The 23,156-nt window shown below is 36.9% G+C and overlaps 1 protein-coding gene across 2 annotated transcripts in view; it reads left to right on the forward strand.

Moving 5' to 3' along the window:
- The first annotated feature begins 2,922 nt into the window (after positions 1 to 2,922).
- The window catches only part of palmdb (palmdelphin b), a 36,554-nt gene continuing 16,320 nt past the window's right edge, over positions 2,923 to 23,156 (forward strand). The window contains exons 1-7 of one of the 2 annotated variants that reach the window (XM_067434898.1): positions 2,923 to 3,158; positions 14,635 to 14,686; positions 15,660 to 15,740; positions 18,419 to 18,549; positions 20,053 to 20,167; positions 20,485 to 20,509; positions 20,607 to 20,726. In XM_067434898.1, coding sequence (XP_067290999.1) covers positions 14,642 to 14,686; positions 15,660 to 15,740; positions 18,419 to 18,549; positions 20,053 to 20,167; positions 20,485 to 20,509; positions 20,607 to 20,726 — 517 coding nt within the window. In that variant the 5' untranslated portion in view covers positions 2,923 to 3,158; positions 14,635 to 14,641. The remainder of the gene's footprint in view (positions 3,159 to 14,634; positions 14,687 to 15,659; positions 15,741 to 18,418; positions 18,550 to 20,052; positions 20,168 to 20,484; positions 20,510 to 20,606; positions 20,727 to 23,156) is intronic. The other variant, XM_067434897.1, reaches the window with a different exon arrangement.

A 23,156-nucleotide genomic window follows, 5' to 3' on the forward strand; every position in this document is an offset into this window, starting at 1 on the left:
GCTATTCTGGGTTATTCTTGCTGGGTTGTTCTTAAAAAAATCTCTTGTGCATTGGCCTACTGTAAAATTAGACAATCATGAAAGAACAAATGTGCATGTTTAGAGTGTTAAAACAATCATTTTTATTGCTTGACAAATGGTACAATACACAAATATGTTAAAATTGGCAAAAATGACAACTACAAACCTAATATTTTCTGTCAATTTATTCACGTTTAAATCAAACTTTTATTTTGACGGGTTGCCGTGACTTTTGAGTCTCTGTGTTCATGATATCACACGCGTCCCCGTCATTCACACAGAGACGCAAAACATGGAAGAGTAACGTTAATATTTAAATAGTATTTAATATAAGTTACACAGACACTCGTATATATTCGGCTACAGTCTGGAGCCCTGCGTGACGCGACTGAACGCAGTTGCGGGACCGTATATAGTCTACTTGTGAGTGCTATAACGTTACAGATACTCGTCACATTTTTAACATTTCAGTATGTAAGTTAAGTTACTTGGTACCGAAGTACCCAGTACTTGTGACATCCCTACATACAACCATGTTTAATTTTCGTAAGGGGATCATGGTTCTGTGTAATCACAAACTGTATTAATCTGAGGTAAAACTTTTGTCGTCTTAACGTCATGTAAGCTTAAGAATTGTTGCCGCGAAGAAGAAAAAAAACTATAATTATGCTAATTAAAATGATTATTAATGAAAATATATGAACTTATCTTAAAACATCTGCAACTAGTGGCTTTGCCTTTTGCATTGTCCTTTCAAAATGACAGTTTGGGAGCGAATTTAAACGAATCAAGGCGGGAAGCACGTGAAACAACCAAGCGCTGGGTAGAATTAACCAAGCATTGTGACCCAGCAGGTTTAACCCAATGACTGGAAATTTGAAACTTCCCAATGATGTTTAAAATGTGATCAAATAAACCAACAAAAATTACCCAACAGTCTCAACCCAGCATTTTGGGTTAAAAAATAACCCAGCATTATTTAGAGTGTAATATTCTTGTAACTATGTAAACATTATGAATTTCAGTAGTATCATGGTATTCCATCATACACCATCACTTTACCATGGTACAGCCACAGTAATATTATGTAAGCGTGGCTAACACCAATTAGGAGTGCCATTTTAAATCACATGGTATATGACTGTGTAGTATCATTATGTACTAGTCTAGGCTACATACCAAAGGACCATGGTAATACAATCAGATATGGTCATACCATGTCATTTTATGGGTTATAAGTAGCACCCGATCTGCTATATTAAGTTAAGTCTGTTAAGTTTCCTTCAGCATAGGCTTTGTTTGTGTTGTGTTTTTACAGTATGAGGTACAGGTAGCCTACTGATGGTTTGGAATCTCATGCAGTGCAGACTTTCCCCTGTGCTGCGTGGGTCTATCTTTAGCACGCTAGGGCAAAATAAGTTGGCATGGGATCAGCTCGTTGCCATGGACACTTTTGTACAAGCTCCAGGCTGCTGATTCGTGAATGCAGCGTGTAAGCACGTGCCACGCAGCAATCTAGCACACGCATTTATCTATAATCTATATAGACATTAGGAATTACATCAGATCATCCAATACATCTGAAGCATATTATTTAGTCTAATTTCACAAATGTGGCATAATTGAACATAAATTAAATACAATGTGCGGTTTTGGTGTGTGTGTGTTTGGGGGTGGGGGGTGGGGTGGGGGTATGAAATAATGAACTCATCAAGTTAATTATGGTCATGGGGATTTGGTGTTCACCTGGAGCAAAAAGGCAGTACTCCTAGAACAGCGATGCTAAACCAGAAAACTGGAGCAAAGAGGTATATAGGGATTATTGATTGTTTATGTTAAATTACATTGTGCCATCTCAGGTTAAATTATTACATTTTAATGTTTTCAGGACGGTAACAGGGTTGACAAAAAGCACTCGCTTAGAACATCCTAGCAACTACAATGTGCTAAAACATTCAGAACACCTAAGCAAACACATAGCAACGCCCTGGCACCCATCCATAACGGTGTTGCTATGCAGTGTTCTTAGAATGTTTCTATTTTGATGTAATAATTTTTTTCTGGTGGTTGCTATGGTACTTGATTTTGTGATGGGGATTTAAAGGGATGGTTCACCCAAAAATTAACCCTCAGTTGTTCCAAAGTCATTGCCGCTTCAAAAAGTTAATGAAGAGATTAGATTTAAAGCTGCAATATGTATTTTTTCACCTTTAGGGGTTCACTTAACCTCTTTAATAACGAATAACGATCCGAAAAGTCTGATGGCGTAGAAATATAGCTACTGCGACATATCTATGCCATCTCCTCAACAAGTTCATATTTGTATTGCAAAATGACCAGGATGCGCAAATGCTTAATACCTAAACTGTGCAAAATATGTTTCTTTAAAGAACTTGTTCACAAAATCCACTTAGTTTGAACATCAGCCGTGAGGGAACGCTCTGTTATTTGATTAATACTGCTGTAATATGAAAGTGAGGGGGATATATGAAGAAACAGATATTACCATCTTAGCAGGGGGGTAGTTCAGTACAACACACTTACACACTTGACACATTCCTGGATAAAACCAGTGTTTGCAAAAACCTTTCAGCTCTTTTTCTGAACTAATTTTGGACAGGAGTAATTTAGCAAATTGTGTGTCAGCATGTTCATGTAAGGGAAACAACAGCTGATCTGTGTGTGTGTGTGTGTGTGTGTGTGTGTGTGTGTGTGTGTGTGTGTGTGTGTGTGTGTGTGTGTGTGTGTGTGTGTGTGGGCACATTGTGTTGCAGTTGTACGTGGGCTAACACATGGTAGAGCAGCCCGGCTCTGACAGCCTGAGAGCAGGGGGGGGGGGGGGGGGGTAGAGAGAGAGTGAGAGTGATATCATAACAGAAAGTGAGAGAATCGGAGAGTTAGAGAGAGAGAGAGAGAGAGAGAGAGAGAGAGAGAGAGAGAGAGAGAGAGATACAGCGAGAGGGGGCAGCCTGCCAGTGAATGGTAACACGGGATCAACCCTCAGCCTACAGTACCTGTACTTGGACGCACACACAAACACACACTCATTACACGCTCACTCAAGCAACCATGCTGGAATGAACACACTGAATTCCGGTCAGCGCTTCCCAACTAAAACCATCAGCAGAAGATAACTGGTGAGTACTACTCCCTTCCCTTCCCTTTGTTTGTGATAGTGTCTTAATACCGACTGTTTAGTGTAATTCAGCTCGCTATTTTCCTTCTAAATGTTATTTGCTGCCTGTCACTTAACAATCTAATAGAATGCCTGGTTAACTAGTTAGTTCAGTTGTGTCGTACTTGCCTGAAGGAAAGTAACTGTCTATTTTTGTTGTGTTCTGTGTGAAAAAGAGTAGGGGGGTCAGTGATTCGTAAGCTTTTAATTCCTTTAAGCTTGCTGCTTTTTGCCCGCTGTCCTGGCTAGACGGCGGTTGGTCCGCAAAGCCTTTGTCAACTGATTTAATGGGGTCTGACTTTTAGACCGCCACAGTTTGCTGTTGAGTGTCAAAGCATCAGGAGACTTATAGCGTCATTGTGATGGCTAGCCGGGGACACCCTCCTCTCTCAACTCGTACCTGCGAACGGTACACACATGGAAAACCACAAGGGGGGACAGAGAGGCTGTGCTTCTCTCTTCCACCCACATATGTAAATCAGATGTTAAAATTCTATCACACTATAGCCATACACATATGGTTTAGTATGTTGGTATTTCATGATGAAGGCTACTTTTAAAACCTACACGGCACTGTTATATTCTGATTGGTTAATCAGTGTTTATGGTTATGGTTGATATTGCAAAATAAATTCTGATGGGTGATCATTACCCCATCATGAAGGCACAGACTTTTTTTTTCGTGATAATGAGTGGTTGATTGTAGACTGTCCTATGGAAGTGCTGAACTGCAATGAAAAAAAGAAAATCATAAACAAAATATTTCAAGAGGTTTGACTTCACGAGTGCAGTTCTTTTCTAAAAAACGTTAATCTCAAAATATTTTGACTTTATTCTCGTAATTCCACTTAATTCTAAAAATATTTCGACATTATTCTTGAAATATTTCGACTTTAGTCTCGAAATAATTCCACTTTCTCATTTCAACTTTTTTTTTTAATATTTCGACTTTATTCTTGAAATATTCTTTATTCTCAAAGTCAAAACATTACGAGAATAAAGTCAAAATATTTCAAGAATAAAGTCGAAACATTTCGAGAATAATTTGAATACTTCGACTTTATTCTTGAAATATTTTGACTTTATTCTCGTAATTCGACTTCATTTTCGAAATATTTCAACTTTATTCTCGTAATGTTTTGACTTTAATCTCAAAATAATTTGACTCTCTTTGACTTTATTCTCAAAATATTTTGACTATTCTCATAATTCGAATTTATTCTTGAAATATTTCGACTTTATTCTTGAAATATTTTGATTTAAATCTCAAAATATTTCAACTTTATTCTCGTAATTTCAGCATTATTCTCAAAATGTTTTGACTTTATTCTTAAAATATTTTGACTTTATTCTTGTATTTCGACTTTAATCGCAAAATATTTAGATTTTAATCTCAACTTTAAACGTTTTTTTTTCTTCCGATTATTATGATTATTACTTTACTTTGCGGTTCAGGGTTTCTGTATTTATTTTAGAGCCATAGAGTTTTTTTTTAATAAACATTATTAAAATTTACATTTTAAAATTGTGAATCAAAATTCGGATTTAAAACAATACAGGTTAGTAAATAGCAATGCAACAACATTGACTTTGGCATTAAAAAAAATCTATATATATAAATTTGGCTTATTTAAATAAATCTAATATTAATATTTATACAGAAATATTTGACAGCAGAAAGTTGCAGTTGACCAATCAGAACGAACTTATTGCAGAGATTTGTGTAGGATAATACTTTTTAAAAAATTTTTATAACGCAGGTCTGTGATTCAGTTCTAAATTTGTTGGCCGCTTTATCACTTCACCATGTTAATTCTTTACTATTCTGTACTAGGGCAGTATTTTTTTTGGAGTAGATGAAACTTCCGTGAATGAGCGTCGCCGCGTGCATGCACGCCAAACAGACAGAGCTAAATAATTCTGACTAAAATACTTATTTCTAAAATATTTGTTGTTGGACAATAAATGTGCCATATGTGGAATTATGAATGTGACCATTATAACGGGGTAATCAAATGCAGGCTAATTTAATTAGTCTGCACTTTAGTGTTTGTTTTCTGTTTTCCACACACTAAAGGCTACAGACCCCAGGGATTGACTGTTAAACCGTTAGAGATTAGATTAGAGAGATTACTAGGTGTAGGCCTATGTCTCTAGACTAAATCTGACCGAAATCTTTCTGTCAGACTCAGACACATGAGGTAACGAGGGAGATCTGGTCGCTATAAGAGCTTGTTTGATCAGTATTATCATGCACCATGAAAACCTTTGATCTCTGCTCTGTGACTGAGAGGCTGTTTGCTGTGATTACAGCAGGATTTGGAAATTTTTTAGTTATTGCGTTACAGATTTTGAAGTTGACGTGTGATATGGTTCAGTGATGGTATTAGATGGTATTACCTTGGTATGTTTCATGGTACTGCTTGTTTACTATATTCATTTACTCTGGCATTTAAATTCTGTGGTGAATATCGCAGTATAGTTTTACATATACCGTTTTGTCATAGTATTTGATGGTAATGCCACAGTAAAAAATTCCCCTGGGTTTGCTATGATTTTTGGACATGCACAAAACAGTACAGTGAATGTTTCAATCACTTCCATGGGCAAACATTTATAAAATCAAGCACCATGCAAATATTTCTACAGACATCTGTGAAATAATGGATCCCTCTCATGAGCTCAGTGAATTCAAAAGTGGTACTGTGATAGGCTGCCATCTGTGCAATAAGTCTACTCGTGAAGATTTCTCACAACTAAATATCCCACAGTCAACTGTTAGTGGTATTATAAGAATGTGGAATGTGCAATTGGGAACAACAAAACTCCATCAAGTGGTAGGTCATGGTAAATCACAGAGCGGGGATCAGGATAGGACTCATGTTCATGGATGCGATTATTAACGTAACTGTTGTATGAAGCCGACTGAGTGTTGAGGAGCTGAGCAAGGCCGCTGGGACGATTGTTGAACAACACACGGCTCGCGAGCAGCAGGACTTTTATTATGACGGGACACAGTTACGGGCACTATGTCCGCTTTTCCGGTCATGAGTAACGCAGCTCTGTTTATCATATCAGATACATTTAAGTGTGTTTAAAATGATGTTATGACGTTACTCTGTGTGTTCGCTCAACGGCTGCTGTGACACTTGTTCACACTGCTAAGAGTAAAGCGTTCCTGCCAAATAAAACCGGAAACGCATATGACGCCATTGACAAGCGACTCCCTCAGACGTCCCGGCTCCTTGGTTAAAATAGCAATTTTCTCACAATTTACAAATAGTTGGAAACATTTGGGATATTGTAAGAACTCAACTGAACAAAATATATAACACTGCCTAGTGTTTTTTGGATATTTTACGGCAAAAATACTACATAGTGCACCTTTAAATATTTTTAGTAATGTTATAGTATTTTATATCATAGAAATATCTATAGATTATATATTTCTAATAGCTTTGCAAGGTTATTTAACTAAAACTAATTAAATACATTTTATTTAAATAAAATAAACATAAACATAACATTTTATTTTTTTAAATAAACATAACTGAAAAATGTATTTCAGCTAGTTTGCCAAGGCAACATTTATGTACATATATATAATATATATATAGTTAGAAATCCTAATCCTATCACTATGAACAACTGGAAAATCATAGAAAATCAAAAGATATTAACTCCATATATATCATATCATCAACACATAAGTATTGCTATCAGATACTGCTGTACAATGCTGCCACCACAGTACTTTTTTAGGTACCTGCTTGTGAGTCATGCAAACAGTGATGGAAAGAGAAGATAAGTGGCTGGCATGGTCTGGAGCAGGAGGAGGAGGAGGAGGAGAGAGGTGGATGTCTTAACAGCTGATGGGTCTCAGAAAACAGGAGAGGTCGGGGCCAACGTTCGCCCATGACTCCACCGTCGTTCGGTCCAGCTGTAAGAACCGTCTCAAGCCTGGCACTGTGAACCAGCGTGGGCTGGACTAACTAGCATGACCTTCTCCTGTTTGTCACCACACTGGGTGTCTTAATTCCCTCACTGAACTCCGCCAGCCTGCTGTAATCTGAGCTGACTGAAGCAGAGAGGAATGATAATGCATCGGAATTTTGGATGCAGGAATTAGAATTCCAGTTCTGTGGATCTGAAGAGCTTTGGAACATTAAACTGGGAGACATTTATAAGCAGCAGCTTGTGTGGGTGTATGTGAATGTGTATAGTCCTCCCACTCTCAGGCAAATTTTTTAGCCGGAGCATAATTTATTTAGAATTGTTGCATAAATTTGCTCTATTTTGTGAGCATCTTCCCAACATTGCACTTAGAAAAATAAGTGCAACAAGAATATTGTAACTTTCATTAAATATATATCAAACAAAGTCATTATAAACCACTAAGTATTTCATGCTGTTATTGTGCTTGGCTGGTGCAGGTATTTTTAGAGCGAGGGCAGCAGCAGGACAGAGAAAGAGGTCAGATTGAACACAGGTAAATACGTTCTTCTGAGGCGAGGAGCAGTTTCCTGACCTGTCCTAACTACAATACTAACCGTGACTGTGAGCTCATTGTTTTACCATGGATGAAAAAATATGGCTTTCCATGCTATAAGCTACTGTGGCAATGCTTTTGTACTTTGACAGTATCAGATAGAAATACTAAGCAAGGTATACTGCAGGGTACTAAATGTTAAATATATTAATATACTATGGTAATTTTTTTTGGTTCAAGTAGTTACATGACCATGGTGAAATTTTGAATCTTTCTACTGATCTTAAAAACATTGAACTTAATAATGAATAGTTAAGCCATGAAACTCTATTGACGTTCTGATTGGTTGTTTCAGTGTAATTTCCACATACACTGGGTAAACCTAGCCTGATCTGCCGGTGATTTGATTTCACTCTGGGAACCTGTACATTCATTTCTACTGCTTCTGTTACACTTTTGGCGGAAACCAATCACAGACTGGCTTATCCACCTGGCGCGCTATTGGCGGGTTTAACACGATGACGGATAGAGAAGTGATGGATCGTTGCCTGTTGATTACGTCTCTTGTGGTCTGATTGGTTGAAGGACTATCCAATTGTGTACAGTCATTTGAATTATGCTCGTTGATCACGCCTCTTGTGGTCTGATTGGTTGAAAAACGATTCAAATGTGTACAGAGTCATTTGAATTATGCTTGTTTATCACAGCTTCTACTGCTCTGCAGTAGAAAATACACAGCAGACTCCCCAGACCAATGCTCAATCTTAAAGGAACACATCATTTGTTTGGGACTTTAGCTTATTAGCCATATCCAACAGACTTAGATACGTCCATACATACCATTTTTATCTCTGTGTGTGCCATAACTCTGTCTGACGCACACCCAAAGCTAGCCTAGCTTAGCACAAAAACTGAAGCTGAGCACTTACGTGAATGACTGAATTAGTTATTAGTCCTTTACTCTAAGTAGTGAGAACGACAGACAATCTGCATTAATAGTAGGGGTGTCACGATTCTCCAAATCCTTGATTCAATTAAATTTGATTCTAAGGTCAGGGTTCGATTCGATTTTTCGATTTATTTATTTTTAAAGCACAGGTTGCTATGCAATTTTTAGACTAGACTTTTATGCAATATAATATCTGACCTTTGTTGGCAATGTACCACACTACATTGTCAGATTTAAAAAATGTATTAACAACATAATGAAATTAATTTGAAAACTTAAGCAAAATAACCTGCCATCTAGTTAAAGAAGATGACATTCACGTAAAGTTCACAACAAAACAAACAAAAACAATAAAATGGAATGTTCTGTGACAGTCATTAAGCTGTTGCTCTGGAGGTCCAGCAATGTGTAGTCGAGGCAACTAAATGTGCTGCTCAGACCTTCAATAACTTTCTCCTACATTATTGTACATGGAAGGAATCACCGTAGCTGTGAGATGGTTCCGATTGGGATTTCGTAGCACTAATATACACATAGCCTAGAAATCTAGACGCACCCTAGCGGCAGCTAATCTAATCTGTCATCTAGCAACTCTCAATACACTTCTGAGCTGTAAAAACCAAACTCCCTGTCAGGCCAATCACATCGTGTATAGAGTCGGTGGGCGGGGCTTAACTAGTGACGGCCGAATTGGGCTTGCGTGCTACTAAACCAAGGGGAATACAAGGGGATATTCGAAAAACCATAATAAGGGCAGTGGTCCGTGGAAAAGTCTAAAAAAAAAAACTGTAAAGAATAATAATTACTATTAGATTAAAATAAATGAGTAAAGCAATAAATTAGATCTAAATTTTTAAAATAAAATAAAAATTGTATCTTGTTTGTTTGTTTGTTAAAAAAATCTCTCTTTTTAGTGCAAATGATTGTGTTTAGCTAAGCTTTAATCAAAAATATTTATTTGGTTCTAATTATATCAATTAATTCTAATTTCCGTCCTTCGGATGAGACGCTAAACCGAGGTCCTGACTCTCGGTGGTCGTTAAAAATCCCGTATAACCCCGGCATCCTGGCTAAATTTGCCCATTGGCCCCTGTCCATCATGGCCTCCTAATCATCCCCCTCTCCTGACTGGTTTAGTCTCCTCTCCACCGATCAGCTGGTGTGTAGTGAGCGTTCTGGCGCAATATGGCTGCCATTGCATCATCCAGGTGAATGCTGCACATTGGTGGTGGTTGAGGAGATTCTATATGTAAAGCGCTTTGTGTGCCTAGAAAAGCGCTATATAAATGTAACAAATTATTAATTATAATTATTATTATAATGCTTTTGTAAAGTGCAAAAGGGAATGTGAGGACAGGGACGTCTCTGACTTCACATTCGATGCACTAATATCTGTAAATCCATCTCTCTCTGCCACACTACTTAAGCTGCATCTTAAATTAGTTTGGCATCTTGTTAATCGGCGAGACATTTAAAGGCATGATGGGTCGCTATCAGTACACACTGGTGTCATTAGAGAAAATGTTGTTTGTGTTTGTAAGTTCTTGGTTCCTTTGAGAATCTGCAGGGAAACTGACGTTTCCTAAACTGCATTTAGATTTAAAAAAAAAAACAATTGTGCTTGTTTTGTTTGTCGTAGGTTTATTTGTTAGATAGCATCAAGGGTGTCTGTAATGTGTACAGTCATCAGGCAGAGAGGATAGGTGCAATTTGAGCAGGCATTACACTTAGGGCAGGATGTTAGTCGCATTGCTGTCAGAAGGATCGTCACATCTTCAGGACGGTTTGTTTTTAAGAAAGGGACAAGTCTGACATTTTAAACCAAAGGCCACACGTGACGTGACAATGTTTAGCACACTCTGTCCGTTTCGCAATGGGCTTTCTACTGTTTGAACTCTTCACCTGTCAGATGGAGCATAGGTCACACTTCAGCCAGGCAGAGAGGAAATATAGCTCGACAATTTGAAGTTTTTCAAAAGATTTGGCCCCATTAAGTCTACATTTGTGACCTTTAGCCCATATCTGTATGCTAATTTACTCAAAAAGTTGACAATCAACTTTTCAATTTTAGAAACATTTAAAATATCCAGAATCTACTATAGAAATTGTATAATTTTTTTTGATTTACTACTTGTATTACTTCATATGCATTAATTTGTTGTTTTATAGATTTGACTTAAGTTCTGTTTGGAATTTTTAAAGTAAAATAGTAGCCTAATAATACAAATTTCAATATGCCTCATCAAAACTCCAATGTTTCGATATTATGCTATTGTGCCAATGTGCTAACATATTGAAAAAAAAAAAAAAACTTTCGGGGATGAAATGTGATATCACACCTGTGTTTTTGGGCCTCAGAGGGCTCTGTCATGCGTGTTTCATAACCGCATGTCGTTATCTGAATACCATTTAACCTTGCAGTCCACCTATGACAACAGAGTGTATATCATGCTGGTCATGCGTTTATTTCTGTACAAAGGGGATGAGGTCTGTCTTCAGTGGCTATTCTTAACTCTTCAACATTTGCTTTGCAAGTCCAAACATCTGAGAAACGGCCTTGAATGAAATTCAAGATGTATGAAATCAATACTGCACTGAACAAACACAAAACAGATATTTACAGAAATGTTTTCACACTGTGTTCAGCTCCATCTCTTGATAAAGTAACACTTGCTTTTCATGCACCAGAGATTATATCAAGCTGAAATAGGGAAACCTGTTTGGAAACCATCAATAAATGTGTTTGCTCATTTAAATAATTATAATATGTTTAATGAATGTAATATACTATTATTAATAATTAAAATACTTTATATGCTTCTTTAAATGTATGTAATTAATATAATTTAGGGGTGACCCCTAATAGTCGAAGATTCGATGCATCGATATGCGGAGCCTGATTCGACCACTGATCTCACGGTCGAATCTTCGCGGGTGTTATGAAACGAGGATCATACCATTTTGGCAATATGGGGGTGCTCAATATTTTAAAGACCTGTCACGGCACTGAGCTGAGCATCGGTGTGCGACCCCTTTAAGGGCGCTGAGCTTTGCACCGCGCCTTTAAAATTAGAACACGTTCAATGAGTGTACACACACCGGCGGCAGCATTCAGCACATGTCCGCGGCCACTCGGGAAGTTGTTTAAAATCCTCTCTAGGCAGGTATTTTTTTAGGTTTATTTATCAAAATGTTCTTTTATATATTTGTGTGAGGTTCTGTATTTCGATCGCGGCTTTAACATGTTATGAGAAAACTGTTTATGTTTATCCACAACATTACCTTTTAGGCTATTTAAACCTTAAATAAGAGAGCCATTGTCAGTTCGTCTGTCAGTTTTGGTCGCTTTATTAAAAGTTGTTGCTGTGTGCAGTGTGTAAAGGAAAATAAAAATAGTTTTACCCTTCTGCTGACAGTGTCGTGCCCCTCCCAACCCATTCACACGCACAGATTCGAGGACAGCCCTAATATAATTAATTACATTTAATTAAATATATTTTTGAATAAATAATAATAATAATTATTATATATTATTATATTATATTTACAAAGTAATGGCTCTTTTCATCATCTAGCATTATTTATTATTATTATTAAAGGGGTACTTCAGCGCTGGAAAGATGAATCTGTATTTAAACTGGGTCATTAATGTAGTAGAAATGTGAAATTGTTTTTAAATTTGGTGCCTTCTAGACTGAGAAAAGACCGAAAATGTATTTTTGTCTCATGGGGATGAAAGACTACAATTACCAGAATGATTTGCTGCCCTGTGAGGCCATTCCCAAAGCCACCTCTACTGGAATACTGTGACTGAGTTAGAGAACAGACACTACAATTAAAGGTGCACTTTGCAACTTTCTGTCCACTGGAGTGCGCCTATTCTAAACAAAGGCGTAGTTTGATGATGCCAAGTGTGAGCGCAGTATCTTGGGACATGTGGTCTTCACCTCACAGCCGGTGGAAAATAGGACTCGGGCAGAAATCATGCGCATGGATGCGGTTATTAAGGTTACTGTAGTGTAAAGCAGAGCAGGACCGAGTGTTGGAGCTGAGCACGGGACTTTTATTATGACAGGACGGGACACAGTCTCCGGGCACACGCACTTCCACTTTTTCCGGTCACGATTATAAGGTAAAACAGCTCTGTTTATCATATTGGATACATTTAAGTGTGTTTAAAATGATGTTATGACGTTACTCTGTGCATTCGCTCGGCACTGCTGTGACATGTTCACACTGCTAAGAGAAAAGCGCTTCTACAGAATAAAACCGAGGGGTAGCGCAGATATGACGCGATTGACAGGCGACTCCCTCAAACGCTATGCTGAAATGTCCCGGTCCTGTTAGTTAAAATAGCAATTTTCTCACAATTTACAAATAGTTGGAAACATTTGGAATATTGTAAGTACTCAACTGAACAAAATATATAACACTGGCCTAGTGTTTTTTTTGGATATTTTACTGCAAAAATACTACAAAGTGCACCTTTAAATATTAACTGTGTCTATTCAATATAATGATCAAGTCACTGCGCTAGTGTCACAGCACTGAGCCTGCAGGAGTCGGGTTACATTTAACGTCATAAGCTGATGAGCTCTCGTGATGAGAGCTAATCGGCTAATCGCGACCACATTCACGGCATACATTCACAGCGCGTGTTTCAGTCTGGCACGTTTTCAGTTCCTTTGGAAGCTTAACTTTCATAGAAATTAATTTGAGAAGGTAAAACCATAGACCGTAAAAAAAAATATTGACGACTCGACATCATCCGTTTCCGCTTGGCAGATTTGAAGCTTTAAGGCGGCCTGCACGGCGCGGACATCTTGGGACCGAGTCTGCGCAGTAGAGCGCAGGAAGTAGAGCAGGAAGTACAGCTGCGATATCAAAAGCCCGCCCACACTCTCACAGATGCAGAACAATTAATTATGTTGGTGTGAAATAAACAGTTGTGGAAATGTAGAAATTAAAGCTAAAGCTCCAATCTGCTCCCAAAAATTCAGAAAAAAGTCTGTTAGTGCCTCAGTGACGACTTAACTCAGAGAAGACGTTAATCTCAGCTGTCAATCATGACGTCACCCCCCCGTTTTAATAGCATCAAATAACTAACTCAAACTAAACTTATTTTAAAAACGAACACTTGAAATGAAATCATCGTGATGATAACTGCCTTCAGTGACATAAACTAACTTTGGGGGAAAAATATTTGAAGTGTAATTTTATTATTTAGTTTGCCTCGCGTCCATTAGAAAACACAGAGGGGCGGCTATACTGGGACCGGCCACCGGGGGGGCGATCGAGGCGCGAAAGCTTCAGTATCTGAGAGGGATACTGCAGGCTTGGGTAAAACACTTACATTGCTCTCAGCATAGGTCCGTTTAAATGAATGCCTGCTTATTTTTACACATTACATCATCAGAACTCATCCGAGTCGCACTGAGCACAACCTCTCCTGTCAGGTGGAAGCTAAATGACCCCAGCTTGTTCACTGTGTTTAATTTATCTATTATTTATCGACCAGAGACATTATTATGTTACTCTGCCCCAGGCAAAGCACTCCACGTGGAGATATCTGACGCATGAAGTGTCAAAGAGTGACATGCTGGCTATGACAGTTATGCTTAGCTAGCACATCTTGGATACCAACAATCGACACACACACACACACACACACACACACACACACACACACACACACACACACACACACACACACACACACACACACACACACACACACACACACACACACACACACACACACACACACACACACACACACACAGAGACCTTCCAAGAGCCCCCCAACAACACTTCCTTCCTTTCTTCCAGCTTTGACGCCCACCTAAATCACCCCCTACCAAAACTTCCCTTATACCAACCCACATGTGCCAATCACAGCTTGTTACCAACCTGTTCTTAGTCTTCAGACATTGACGGAGCTAGTGAGAATAGGTTGTGTTTATCCATCTCTCTCTCCCTCTCTCTCTCTTTCTGTGTCAGGGGCATAATGGAGGAAGAAACCCTGCTGCGAGAGAGACTGCAGGCTATAACAGTGAGTATCAGGCTATTCTTTTTGTTTTGTGTAACAGAGAATCAAGCTTTTATATTGGCAAGTGAAATATTATCATCACTTTATATATAATGTTTTTTTGTGTGGCTTCGGTGTCAGTTGGTGAGTTAGTAATCACAAACCTTTCTGGGTGTTTGAAACGTAACAAATTAATTTGTTTTGTGTCTGGTAACCTTGATAAGGTGAGAGTTTTTTGTGCGTCTTTTAAAAAAAAAAGCACTTAAAAAGAGTAAATAGTCATTTTAGTAGTCCCAACATTATAGTCTTAACTTTTGTGGCCTTGATGACATGAACCACACAACGTTGGAATATTTTGTTGTATGAATATCTGAACATGAAATATATAATAAGCCTCTTCTTTTAAACAAACAAACTACATTTTATTAAAGCGTCATTCTTTTTTAATCAACACATTTGAATGTGGGTAAGTTTATTATTTTTTTAAAAATTAATGCAGAGAATGTGCTTTTAAAGCAATCGCTTGTTTCTGCTTCTTTGCCTGTTTTGATCCGGAGATTCTCTTTCAAATGTTGCATGATAGCACCCCCTACCATATAACAGTCAAAACACAGGGAATGAGTTAATCTGAGAGATGAATACATGGATATCTGCTTAAAACTGTGTTTCTATCAGTATATGAACTCCATCAAAGAACATTCAGGGTATCGCCTATATGGAGATATCTGTCCATGTGTTATTTTTGTCCACACACAGCCTTTGAGCTGTTCATTTTATACATGAAGTCATAGTTTATTAGAGAGTTAAAAATAATGCTGCAAAGCCTCCTTCTCAAAAAGACTATATTAGTTCTCCCAATACGCATGCGTGTGTTATAATAGCAAGACATGAAATGCCCAAAAGAAAAACAAAAGAGAATGGGGTGACTTAGGGTCAAACTAAAAAATGTTTTGGATCTTATTTTACTTCACATAAATTGACTCTGTTTTCTGATCAGGACAAAAGAAGAATTCGAGAGGAGATAGAAAAGAAACGAAGAAACATTGAAGAAGAGAAATTAAAGCTACAATATCTAAAGGTATGTATGTTTATAAATAATAATTATAATATATTATTTACTTCAGAATTATTGGCACCCTTGTTAAATATGATCAAAGTGTTTATCCTTTTGATCTTTCATAAAAAAAATTATTAAAAAAAAAAAAATTAACCTATCATTGAAGTAAACAATGGAAAGTGGGGGGAAATCTCATTATGAAAAGAACATTTTCTCTAATTCACGTTGGCCAAAATTATTGGCACCCAATTATTGCAATATCCTTTTCCCAAGATAACAGAGTCTTCACTGTCAGAAAAAAAGGTACATTTCTATCACTGGAGCGGTACCCTAAGGTACAAAACCGAAAAGGTACTAATATGTACCTTTAAGCAGTGGCATAACTTTGTTTTAAAAAGTGGGTGGGACATAAATTGCGTATCATATGCACGCGAAAAACTGCGTACTATATGCATGCCAAAGCTCATTTTGACGTATGAGGGGGCGCTCATATAATACAATACAAAATGAGCTTTAGCATGCATATGGTACGCAGTTTTTCGCGTGTATATGATATGCACTATATGGCGTATTAAGGGGGGTAGCATTGCTGATACAATGTTATATCAGATGTAAAATATGTACAATAACAATTGCAGAAAAATTTGTTTTAAGATGTCCGGAAATCAATCAAATAGTTCATTTATTGATATAGATCGTTTAATTATTGCATCTAAACACAATATAGCGTTGTGCCAAGATTTTTTACGTGAATAAAGGCATATAGATTTGCACACTTTGCTTATAATCCATGGTCTAGTCTGTTAAACTTGTCAGAAGTTCTCGTTTCTAATCTGCCCTCGTAGCCTATTTTTTCTCTCATCAAAACTGAATATCATCAGTACATCAAGAGCACGGACAGTTTTTTGTGCATTTTGTTGTGATCTGACCGGAACAAATAGAAAGTCTCTGCAACGGCGTTAAGCGTTCAATTAAAGTGCTCGTCTGTGTGAAGACTGCATGACCCGCGAGAGAAATCTGCACCACTGATAACAGCGGCAATAAGCGCCAGATCGCCTCGTATTTAACAAATGAACAAAATTATACTCTTCTAGTTAACCAGAGATGTTTTGTTTGTATTAGTTAGGTTCATCCGTGAAGCAAGATGTTCTAAAAAAGTGGTGGGGACATGTCCCACCCGTTCCACCCGCAAATTACACCTATGCCTTTAAAGTTCTACTGTGTACCTTTAAGGTACTAATTTGCACTCTTAAAGTACTGATATGTACCTTTTAAGGTACCAATATGTACCATTAAGGGGTGAGTAAGGTCCAAAGATGTACCTTTTCACTTTTGTACCTTAGGGTACCACCCCAGTGACAGAACTGTACCTTTTTTTCTGAGAGTGTTCTTCTATAATGCCTGATGAGTTTAGAGAACACCTCACAAGAGATAAGAGACCATTCCTACATACAGAATATCTCTAGATTCCCAGCTCCATGCTGATGCTTCTTCTCTTCAGTTCACCCCAGTGATTTTCTACAGGGTTCAGATCAGGGGACTGCGATGGCCATGGTTAGAAGCTTCATTTTGTGCTCCGACAGTGACCCATATCTGTGTTGATTGTGAAGTTTGTTTTGGATCATTGTCCGGATGGAAGACCCAACCACGGCCCGTTATGAGATTTTTAAGTGTTGGTATTTACTAGAATACATCTGAACAAGATGTCCAGGACCTCCAGCAAAAAATAGGCCCACAACATTAAAGATCCAGCTGTTTTTTTAACCATGGGCTTGGGGTACTTTTTGTCCCTGTTCGCACAAGACCCATCTTATTGGTAGAGAGAAGACAGTGATGAGGATTAGGAGGCCATGATGAGGTCATGCTCCTAGTCATCCTGGTGGGGTTAAAAAAAAAAACTTAAATGTGACTGGGAATATACTTTAGAGATATTGTAGGCTACTCATAAAAATTTCTAGGGGTGCCAATAATTGTGGCCAACATGCATATGAGAAAAACATTTATTTCATAATGTGAGTTTCTCCCCACTTTCAATTGTTTTACTTCAATGAAAGGTTAGATTTTTTCTTTGTTAATGAAAGGATAAACATTGCAGATTTATATTCATTTCTCTCTCTTTCTCTCTCTCTCTCTCTCTCTCTCTCTCTCTCTCTCTCTCTCTCTCTCTCTCTCTCTCTCTCTCTCTCTCTCTCTCTCTCTATTCATTATATAATAATATATATATATATATATATATATATATATATATATATATATATATATATATATATATATATATATATATACACACCATTCTCTTTCTCTACCTGGTTTATATATAAAACTATATAATATCTCTCTTTCTATAATATGCATATTAATATATTGGCTGTTTATTACTACATCCTAACTATTACTATTCCTATACCTAACTATTAATAAGCAGTAGTTAGGAGTTTATTGAGGCAAACGTTATAGTTAATAGTTAGTTAATTGTGGACCCTAAACTAATGTGTGCATATATATATTCCAGTGAGTATTAGTACAAATTTTATCATTAATAGAATAATAAAGAGTAAAAGATGAATTATTAAATTAATGTTTAATTTTTTTTTATATCAAATTAATCAAATGATCATTACATTATTGCGGCAATTCAGATTGTGTTTGCATCAAGTATCTTGATACAACATGCTGTGTTGCTTTCTTTGCACAAATAGAAAAAAACTCTGCGAGAACAATGGCTGATGGATGGATTGAGCACCTTGAGCGAAGAGGAGCAAGAATCTGTGAAGGCCCAGACTGAAGATTTCCAACAAAAGACTAAACTCCTGCAGAGCAATATCGACAGGTACTCTCACATCTCCACAAATGGAAAATGAAAAGAAACTTTTTACTCTATCACAAATGGTTTGCAAGGTTTTCGGCTTCCTCCTGATTGCGAGAAGTAATTGGATTATACTTGTTTAACCACTGTGATGGGCTTTCAGTGTCAGTCAGGGGTTAGACAGACAGACTTCACTTACAAGTATTACATAAACTGTCTACTTACACAACCCGCCTTGGCAGTGAAAGCCTGTTGACTTACGACAAGCTTTATCTGGAAAAAAACAACCATTACGCAGGAGGTCATACCTGGTACAGGAAGTATGACTAACACAACAAAAGGACAAATTAACTGCAGAAAGGTCTTTTTCAGAGCTAGAAAACAAACCTCTCTGAAATGACTTTAAACTGCTATACAGTTTCTGGTGAAACATTCTCTACCTGGTTTCTCCATGAGGAGCTTTATTTAGATGGAACGGCAGTTTGCTTCCAGTAGTTAAGATCGATTTAAAGGCCTTGAAGGACTAAAAGAGCTTTCTCTTGACAAATAAACTCTGCAATATGATGGCTGCAGTTTAAAACTAGGTGGATTAAGAGTAAAAAAGCAATCAGAAGAAAATCTCCACAATCACAGGACAGGGGTGGCTTATCATTTTCCACAAGTTATCTTGACATATAGGTTCATGGATCCACTCAAAAGATAAATGAGGGGAAACATTCTAAAACTGAAACTAAAAACTCATTTTTCAATATCATCTCTGCACATGCCAAAGGGAATGTTAAAGATTGAACAATACCGAAACGCTACACAAGGAGGAGCCATTATATAGAGTGATTTTCATGAAATCAGGCTACTTTAGACAGGATGAAAACATTTTCCTTATATAAAAAATATATTTTACATTTGATTTGGATATTGTTTTTTGTCATACAATACGAAATAACAAAAAAACAATAATAAATGAATAAATAAAAGAAACAACCAATCAGGCATAACATTATGACCTAATATTGTGACCTAATACCAGGCCACCTTGTTCCATTGCAGCAGACAGGGGTCAGCATGGGCACCCTGACTGGTCTGCGCTGCTGCTACGCAACATGTGCTGTCATGTAACTGTAATGTACTGTATATTCTGACAACTTTCTATCAGAACCAGCATTAACTTCTTGAGCAATTTGAGCTACAATAGCTCATCTGTTTGATCGGACTAGATGGGCCAGCCTTTGCTCCCCACGTGCATCAATGAGCCTTGGCCACCCATTATCTACATAATTCTACATCCCTTAATTGTACCCAGTACCGAAACTTAACAACTACCTTACTAACTATTAATGAGCATTAGGAGTTTATTGAGACAATAGTAAGATGATAGTGAGAATTAGACATTAATTGGACCTTAATCTAAAGTGTGACCAGAGTTGTTTCTGCTGTTTTGGTAACATTGATAATATGTTTAAACTGATAATAAGTCACTGGCAAATATGATTCCTAAATTCTTGACATGATTACTGGCTTTCTTTGCAGAATAGAGCTGGAGATTGCGGCTCTGGAGACAAAAGAGCTGGATATTTCTGCAAAAGAGGAGATTCTTCTGAAACAACTGAAGGAGGTGGAGAAAACTCCAGAGGACATCATAAAGGTATTGCTTGTGTAACCACTTTATCAGGCCTGGAGACTCCTTACCGTTTATTACACTGAGCCCCTTAAATTGGATCAGCTTTGTATTGGGAACAAGGGAAATCATTACAATGCAACATGCTGTGAAGATGCCCCTTGGTTTCAAAATTGACGTCAAGATGAAATTGTTTGATGCCAGTTGGTGCTGTGAGAAAAGGATCGGTTTGCGTGATAACTGACCTAATGTGATTTGTGTGAAATTTGGTTTTATTTTATATCTTCCTGTTTCTTCATCAAATCCGGTTTTCGTACTGTGCAAACTACTGTATTTCCCCAAAGGAAGTAAATGCAAATATCCTCCCAGGTAAAGAAATGTTTCCTACTTTTTCCTATATTGCCATTTGTACAGCATTCTTCTCATGGCACTTCCTCAACAGACCTTCATCATGTTGTTCCTACAGAGCCAGTCCAATACATCTACACTGCCATACCTGATGTCCCAAAGTGCTATACTCCCACAACTAGGAGGAGAAGTGTCACAGCAGGAAAACCTGAAACTGATGAAGAGCAGGAGAGAAAAGGTACAACACAAGGCCGATGTATTCAGCTAAAACATGTCAGGATTTCCAGAATATTTTGTTTAGACAGAGCAAACATGTCATCAAACTGTCCACTTCTGTAATTATAGCAATTCAAGGTACATAAATGCTGTTTTTCATTTTTCATTTTCAAACATGAAAAAAATGGTTTCCATAACTGTAATTATGGGCATGACATAAAGGTCAAATTATCAAATTATCACAGCTAAACACAGAAAAGGATATTTTATATACGTAGATGCTGATTGCAAGATCACAATTTTTTAAAATTAAAGCAATAAGCCAAAAAAGGCCACGTGTTACTGTGTTTTTACCATGAGTATGGCGTATTTTGAATCATATTAATTATAGCATCTTTCACAAAGTTATATATATATATATATATATATATATATATATATATATATATATATATATATATATATACAAACCCGATTCCAAAAAAGTTGTGACAATGTACAAAAATTGTGAATAAAAACAGATTGCTATGATGAGGAAGTTTCAAATTTCATTTTTTTATTCAGAATACTTAAACTGAGAAAAATGTCTTATTTTAAGATAAAAAATAAGTTAATTTTAAATTTCATGGCATCAACAAATCTCAAAAAAGTTGGGACAAGGCCATTTTTACTACTGTGCGGCATCCCCTCTTCTTTTTATAACAGTCTGCAAACGTCTGGGGACTGAGGAGATAAGTTTCTCAAGTTTAGGAATAGGAATGTTTTCCCATTCTTGTCTAATACAGGCTTCTAGTTGCTCAGCTGACTTAGATCTTCTTTGTCGCATCTTCCTCTTTATGATGCGCCAAATGTTTTCTATGGGTGAAAGATCTGGACTGCAGGCTGGCCATTTTAGTACCCGGATCTTTTCCCGGATCTTTCTTCTACACATCCATGATGTTGTAATTGATGCAGTATGTGGTCTGGCATTGTAATGTTGAAAAATGCAACGTCTTTCCTGAAAGAGACAACATCTGAATGGGAGCATATATTATTCTAGAACTTGGATAAAACTTTGAGCATTGATGGTGCCTTTCCAGTTGTGTAAGCTGCCTATGCCACACACACTCATGCAACCCCTATCCCATCAGAGATGCAGGCTTCTGAACTGAGTTATGATAACAACTTGGGTTGTCCTTGTCCTCTTTAGTCCGGATGACATGGCATCCCAGTTTTCCAAAAAGAACTTTACATTTTGACTCGTCTGACAACAGAACAGTTTTCAACTTTGCCACAGTCCATTTTGTACAGTATTACAACTTTTTTGGAATCAGGTTCATATATATATATATATATATATATATATATATATATATATTCAGTAATGATGCTGAAAATTCAGCGTTGCCATTACAGGAATAAATTACATTTTAAAATATTACACTATAAAATATTCTATACTAAAATAGAAAATTACTTTTTTCAAAAACATTAACAAATCTTACAAAAACATAACAAATCTTACTGATCACAAACTTTTGAATGGTAATTTTTTATCTTTTATATTTTAAATATATTTTAAACCTTTGAACGGTAATTTGTATCTTTTATATTTTAAATATATTTTAATAAGTCTTTGTTTTTTTACTCAAATATTTTATGCATTATACATGTAATTAAAGGTAGGGTAGGTAAGAATTAGTTAAAAAGCTTTTTTTCCAAATTTGTTTAAACTTTCTTTATATCTCAATACATAATTAAAATGTAAGATAAATGGTAAAATGTAAGTTAAAATGTACTAAAAGAAAGTATAAAAAATGAGTGTCTGTAGACCTCTCACGACTGTTTTAAAGACAGCTCATTATTTTCATTCACTCCACCTTCTCCCTTCTGGGATCTTTCCAAAACCACGCCCCCAAAATAAATGAACGCGCCTCACCGACTGCTCAGCTGGAAGACGGCAAGACACATTATTTACCTGAGATGAGTGTAGTGCATGTAGTTACATCATGTCAGAATAACATGTAATAAAAAATCTAACTTTATCAGTATGATAAAGTAAGTAAATAAGATGTCTTTTAGTGCTCACTATCAAGCTAGAATACCGATACTGGTAAAGTTTAAAATATATGTTTGTTTGATTCGGTAATAAGCTAGTTATATTTATAAGGCAAAGCTAAAAACGGGAAGCATTGATATATGTTTTTCTAATAATATCAGTTATACTGTGATGAAGATGAATTTCGTACTGTGTTTTGTATGTAAGAGTTTCCATGATGAAAGCGTTTTTGATTAGTAGTAGCTAAAGCTAACTTAATTCTAAAAAAAGTTCCTGGATGCCGTGTACAAACTTAGCTTTTATAGATGCATTTTGTTATCAAAAGTAAAATTTTGCGCTATTCAACACGACAGCGATCAACTTGAGCTAAGCATATTGAGTATTTATCATCTCTACTAATGGCTAAGTGTATGA

This window comes from Pseudorasbora parva, chromosome 24, assembly GCF_024679245.1.
Source record: "Pseudorasbora parva isolate DD20220531a chromosome 24, ASM2467924v1, whole genome shotgun sequence".
Taxonomy (NCBI): domain Eukaryota; kingdom Metazoa; phylum Chordata; class Actinopteri; order Cypriniformes; family Gobionidae; genus Pseudorasbora; species Pseudorasbora parva.